This window comes from Hoplias malabaricus, chromosome 2, assembly GCF_029633855.1.
Source record: "Hoplias malabaricus isolate fHopMal1 chromosome 2, fHopMal1.hap1, whole genome shotgun sequence".
Taxonomy (NCBI): Eukaryota; Metazoa; Chordata; class Actinopteri; order Characiformes; family Erythrinidae; genus Hoplias; species Hoplias malabaricus.
Window position 1 is genome coordinate 69,224,549 of NC_089801.1, and position 6,019 is coordinate 69,230,567.

The 6,019-nt window shown below is 43.7% G+C and overlaps 1 protein-coding gene across 1 annotated transcript; it reads right to left on the bottom strand.

Annotated features, from left to right (window-relative positions):
- Positions 1-642: 642 nt before the first annotated feature.
- kctd12.2 (potassium channel tetramerisation domain containing 12.2) lies at positions 643-4,575 on the bottom strand. Its single transcript, XM_066659205.1, has one exon. The coding sequence runs from the start codon at positions 4,252-4,254 to the stop codon at positions 3,454-3,456; it is 801 nt and encodes a 266-aa protein (XP_066515302.1). The 5' UTR covers positions 4,255-4,575; the 3' UTR covers positions 643-3,453.
- Positions 4,576-6,019: the final 1,444 nt, after the last annotated feature.

Below are 6,019 nucleotides of genomic sequence, written 5' to 3' on the forward strand. Positions count from 1 at the left end.
ACTCCTAAAGCTTAGCTTCAGTTCGCTACCTAAGACAGTGTGAACACAGCAATCCAATGTTATGTATTTGAAAGTAAAGGAATGGTTGGGTATACTTCTGAGAGGAAATTGTAAGGTCTAAAAAATACATTAAAATGTAATGCACATTTTCCTTAATAGAGAAACCCTCTAGCTGTAAAATGGTTAATAGCAATTAAATGATTCTTGATTTATTTTTGGGCAGGTTTTCAGTAACTGGTAGCTGCATTTCCTGGCCATTCTATCAGAACATCAGAACATATAAGTATTGACAGTAGTCCAAATACTGCTATAGAAATATCTCCTCTCTACGACAGGGGGACAAGATATTTGACACGTTAGTGGCATGTTGAGCTAGCATGATTATATGAGGCATGGTATATTTGTTCATTTTTAACACTACTTAACTTTGCTTACATTTTAGATCCATGTTTATAGCAAATTAAAGACACAAATCTACCGAACACATACAAAACAAACTGACAAGGTCTGCTTCACCTCATAAATAGTCATTAAGATTTCCCCAAACACAAACCACACTCGTGTTCACTGAAGACTGCTCTCGATCAGTCAGGCGTAGGATCTGACCACTTATTACACACTGTGTGGTCTGGTCTCATTCATCCATTCATACATTAATGTCTTTCATATTCAGTTTATTCTTTGGGTCTTACAGATAAACAGCATGGGCAACAGTTCAAGATTTCAGATATACAAATGCAGAGGGAAAAAAATAATCACATTATCTACTTCAGATGGGAGTAAATGTTCAAAACAGCCATGTGCTGAAGGGTCTGTTTGGAGGAACTGCTGTCAGATAGAAACAAAGGCAAACTGCAACAGTCGATTTCACTTGAGCCAGATATCATCTTAAACCACTGAGTACGAAGCTAATTTTGGAATGTTACCAGAAACACGGCTGTCAATACAGGAGACCCTCATTTTCTGTGTGAGAAAAACAACAAAAAGTCCAGCGGGAAGATTAGAAAAGGATGAATGCGCGGAAAGCAGTATGTGAAACGTTAAAATATTAAGTGCTGGAGGCCGAGAAGAGGAACAGATGCCTCAGAGTCTGGTGTGTCAGTGAGTGGAAGATTGAAGGCCTGTTCTTTTAGGAAGTTCAGAGACTTTTGCAAACACTTTCCTGTCTCGTGATGTTACGTAACACTGCCGTGTAACACTGCAAGTAATATCACCTGCATGTCTTTCCCATACCCAGATCTGTCCCGGCAGGCCTGGCTGTTTTTGGCTTCTCGGGAATGTCACATGAGGGTTTAGTGGAGTTCACTGAACTGTTTAAACTAAAAGATGTATGTAGCCAGTCATTAAACGTCTGTCAAAACACCGAACGTACTCATATCGATCTGCAGAGGTGGGTAGTGTTCACAGAGATTAACTCCATATACACTGCTGTGAACTCAGGACTGAAACCAAATGTTTAAATGATAAATATAGTTGTGTAGAGGAAGTTCTGCATCTCACTTTGATTATTATCTTTCATTTGGAGTTTAGTTATGAGTTCCTTTTCTCAGGTGCAATTTGATTCTGCTTGTGGGACCTGGGCTGCTTCGCTGTTGTTTATGCCTCTGTCTTTAGAGTTTTAGTGTTGCGTGTCTTGGTGAATGTGATTAGAAAAAAGTATAAGCAGATTCTATTAAACTCCACTTCCTATATTAACATATGCTGTACGTACTAAGAAACTCACGGTGTGTTTGTGGCTCCTTTAGTATTCTACAGCAGTAACAGTTTTAGGCAGCTCTGTGTGCACTGGTGGTGTTTTAGTTTCATCAATGTAAGGGTTAATGAAGACGAAAACCTTTGCTTCAGGCTGTTTTTCGAAGGTACTTTAAGACTTTTTATAAAGCTCATTATTATTAGTCACCTCAGCTTCTCTGTGTGCATGAAATAGTCTCACAAGCTGTTGCTTGTCTCAGACAATAAGAGAAAATCTGCCTCCAGTACAAATATTAATTCAAGATTAAACACATATAACAAGAATCCATAGCTTTAGATTTTTGAAAGCTACTTCAGTTAATTCAGGACTGATCACTGTGTGCTCACATCACTCTCTTAAAACCTGATTGTTGCCTGAAATAACAGGAATGAGTTCGCTTCAAATGATAAATGTATGTCTTAAAAGATTTTTCAAAATATCTGCACAGCTCTGTGGTTGAGATGTTAACCAAGTCATTTCCGTTGAGGATCTCTATTGAAAACCTGCCAACAGAAATGTCTTTACAGTTCTGAAGGCAGGAAGCAGACGTATCATATTTATTTCCTTTTCAAAATGACAGATGTGTTTTCTCTGTGGTTTATTTTGCTGTACCACACCCTGCATTATAAATGTATTTTAAAATACGTAAGAGACCAAAGGCTTACATATTTTATTACTGTAAAACATTAGCTTCAGTTCATAACCACTTCACTAAATATGTTTTTGTGATGTAGCTTTTAGAGACATCACCACCACTGTGAACAACTCTGAGTTAAGTTTCAGTGCAGTGAAGCACTTCACTCCAAATTACTTGAAAAGGTGAGGGAAAAAAAACAGTGGAATTCTGTAATTTTCGGACATAGTTTTAGTTTCTACTCCAGTTGTTTTTGTAATCTACCAGGACATACTTGAGGGCCCAGTTTTAAGGTAGTTCTACCCAGCTCTGATTTTTCCCTCACAAACTTTTTGTTGCCCCAAAGAGTGCAGAATACGACTACTATGATTCGGCCTCAGCAAATATGCGAAATAACACAATTCTGTTGTTTTGAAGCTGATTCACACTGGTTGTTTTTGGCAGATACGTGGGCTTACTGGGGGCTGTGTGTTTTTAAGGCAGTTCTGTCCATTTCTCCTACTCTGACATCTTGTTTTTTTTCCCCCAATGAGTAGGAACCCAGTAGCATGAAGCTGCCTTAATGATATTTTGCACTTGAAATCTCTTCTATGCTTATGTTGATTTGGCTACATTTACTTCTTACAACTATTTGAAGATCCCAAGTTTATTGGGAAGTTATTCCCTGCCTTTTCTAAGGGTTAAGGCACAAACTAAATCATAACAAAAAAGAAATCTGCTTCAGATATTACACTTCTGATTCAGATATTAAAGTTCTGTCTCAGATATTAAAGTTCAGACTTAGATGATAAGGTAATGCCTCAGATGAATATGTTCCTCCTCAGATGATAAGGTTCTGCCTTAGAGAATAGGTTTCAGCTCCAAGTCAATGGATTCTGCCTCTGATCAAATTAATTTGTCCCAGAAAAATAATGTTCTTCTTCATTTTAAAAAGGTTCTGCGTCAGATGATAACAGAATACTGCAGGGTTTTTTTTTTTATTTTGATGTTGAGATTTGGCAGCTTCTCTTCTCCATCACCTCCTTGAGGACTGGTTTAGGGGGCAGCAGATCCTGAAGTATGTGTGTGTGTGTGTTTGTCTCTGGGGTCACTCCCTGCAGAAGACGTACTCGGTGTAGCTGCTCCAGATCTTGTCCTCGTTGGGGTCGCTGCTGGTGTAGGCGCAAGTGCCCGTGGAGTTGCACGCGAGCATGCGGAAGCCCGCCTCGGCCAGCCGGTCGAAGGCTTGCTCTAAGAAGTTGTACTTGAGGTAGTAGCGCGAGGTGTAGCGCTCAGGGGGACGGTCGGGGTCGCGGCTCTCGTTCAGCGTGTCGCCGAACACTTCCTTGGCAAGAGACGTCTTTCCGCACACGGTGATGCGCGCAACCCTGCGGAACTTGGCGTCGGTCTGGATGTCCCGGCCGATGGTGTACGAGCCCCGGTAACCGATCGTGATGTAGCCGCATTTCTGCGACGGGGAGCGGGGCTCGCTCAGCCCGGAGGTCGTAGCCGCCACCAGGAGCGCACCTTCGTCCGGGTCGTGCTCGTCGCCGACCGAGTTCTCCTTGCTCACGATGGGCGCGAGACGGCGCGCGAGTTCCCGCAACTCGAAGAATTCGGCCTCCCGCCGCAAGCCCGCGCGCTCCCGAAAGTAGTCGGGCAGCACGAGCTTGCCGTCGCGCAGGTAGTCCAAGATATAGCGGAAGAGGAAGCCGTCTCGGTCCAGAAAGAAGCGGCCTTTGCTGTCCGTGCTGAGCTCCGCGGGCTCCTGCTGACCGAACATGCGCCCGAGCAGCGAGTCCGGCACCGAGAGCAGCGTTGAGCGCCGCGTGACGTACACCTGACCCCCTACATTCAGTTCCACGAGCTCGGGGAATGCGCCCCGGGAGCCCCCGCTTGCCTTAGCCATGCTGCAACAGGTCTGTGTGCACGCGCGCGCGCACGGACTCTCAACTTCGTTAACCACAGATCAGCGCGCGCTTTCGTGCTCGTGCGGGTCCTCCGTTAAAGAGTTACTAGCTCTGCGCGCGCGTGAAAGCGTCCCCCGTTTCGGCGACGATGGAGCGGGTCCCTCTTAGATTCTCCGTTAACAACGGGCAAGAAAACTCGGTGCGCGCTCTTGTGCAGTGAAACCCGTAGAGAGAGAGAAAGAGTCTGTGCGCACGCGTCCTCCGGGAACGAGCGCGAGGGCTCTTGAAAGAGAGCTGTTCTCCGTGTCTTCCCTTCTCCTCCTCTTCGTGTTTCTGCAGATTTTGTGTGTTGTGTAGGAGGAGGAGAGAGACAAGCTGGAGGGGGAGGAGGACTTAACCCTTTATGTACACCTCCTCCTTTTCACAGGCAGAATGCCATCAAACTACACCGTGTACAGAGAAACAGCAACTGTACAAACTACCAGCCAATATTTTTTTCATTCATTCATTATCTGTAACCCTTATCCAGTTCAGGGTCGCGGTGGGTCCAGAGCCTACCTGGAATCATTGGGCGCAAGGCGGGAATACACCCTGGAGGGGGCGCCAGTCCTTCACAGGGCAACACAGACGCACACACATTCATACCTACGGACACTTTTGAGTCGCCAATCCACCTTCCAACGTGTGTTTTTGGACTGTGGGAGGAAACCGGAGCACCCGGAGGAAACCCACGCAGACACGGGGAGAACACACCAGCCAATCAGGACAGCGCATATTGTATCAAAGTTTGATTAATGGTCTATGGAGTCAATATTCGTGCCCCCCCACCCCACCCCCCCCCCCGTTTGCCAGATTTACACCGTAAAATATACGGTCACGTTTTTTGCAATCATAAATTTTACATTTAAGAACTGTTTTGTTTACAGTACTTTCCTCTTAAAAAAACAGATATACGCCATAAAAAAGCCATAATATTTACATAAAAATAACAAATTTTTGTTTTGTTTTGCAATAAAATTAACATGTAAATTATGTGACAAATGAGAGAATGGAGACTGAGATATAGCCGTATTTAGATAAAGCCAAACCTCGTCCTATATTCAGCCCTTAATTATTGCTGAAAAGAACAACAAAACGTGCGGTTCCTGGGTACACACACACACACAATCAAAAAGTCTCAAAGATAGAAAAAAACAAAGAAACTGAAAATCACAGACAATATGGAGAAGCAAGGCATGCTGGGAGCTCCATCATGAGTCTCAGTTCCTCCCAGTACTTGGACACTTGTACCGCCCATAATGGTTTGCGCATTTAACAGTGAAATAATGTCATTTTTACAGTAAAGAGATGTAAAAATTAGTGTTTTGGCAACCTTTTTAGAGTTTACAGTCATGGTTTTACAGTTTTCCACCGTAAAATTCACAGACAGTTTTTACAGTGTGGGGCAGGTTACAGAAGAGGCCTTGGGGCTGAAAGGTCACAGTTGGGGTCAGTAAAGTAAAGGGGGAGAGTAAAGTAACACTTACACCTCCCTCAACAACCACAACTTCAACAAAGAACCTAAACCCCTATACTTTGCTGAGGACATAGTTGACTACTGTGTGTGTGTGAGTTTTCACTGCCACATATGAGTTAAATGCGGAGTCCAATTTACTGCTGAGCAATCACAATAAAAGCATATTTAATCTCTCTCTCTCTCTTCATTTGTAAATGAGCTCAGTCTGTATTTCTACCCTCATTTAAAAACTAAAAGAGGCTGTATAA

Excerpts from the sequence above, each read along its gene's own strand:
- kctd12.2 (XM_066659205.1), bottom strand. The coding sequence starts at position 4,254 with ATGGCTAAGGCAAGCGGGGGCTCCCGGGGCGCATTCCCCGAGCTCGTG.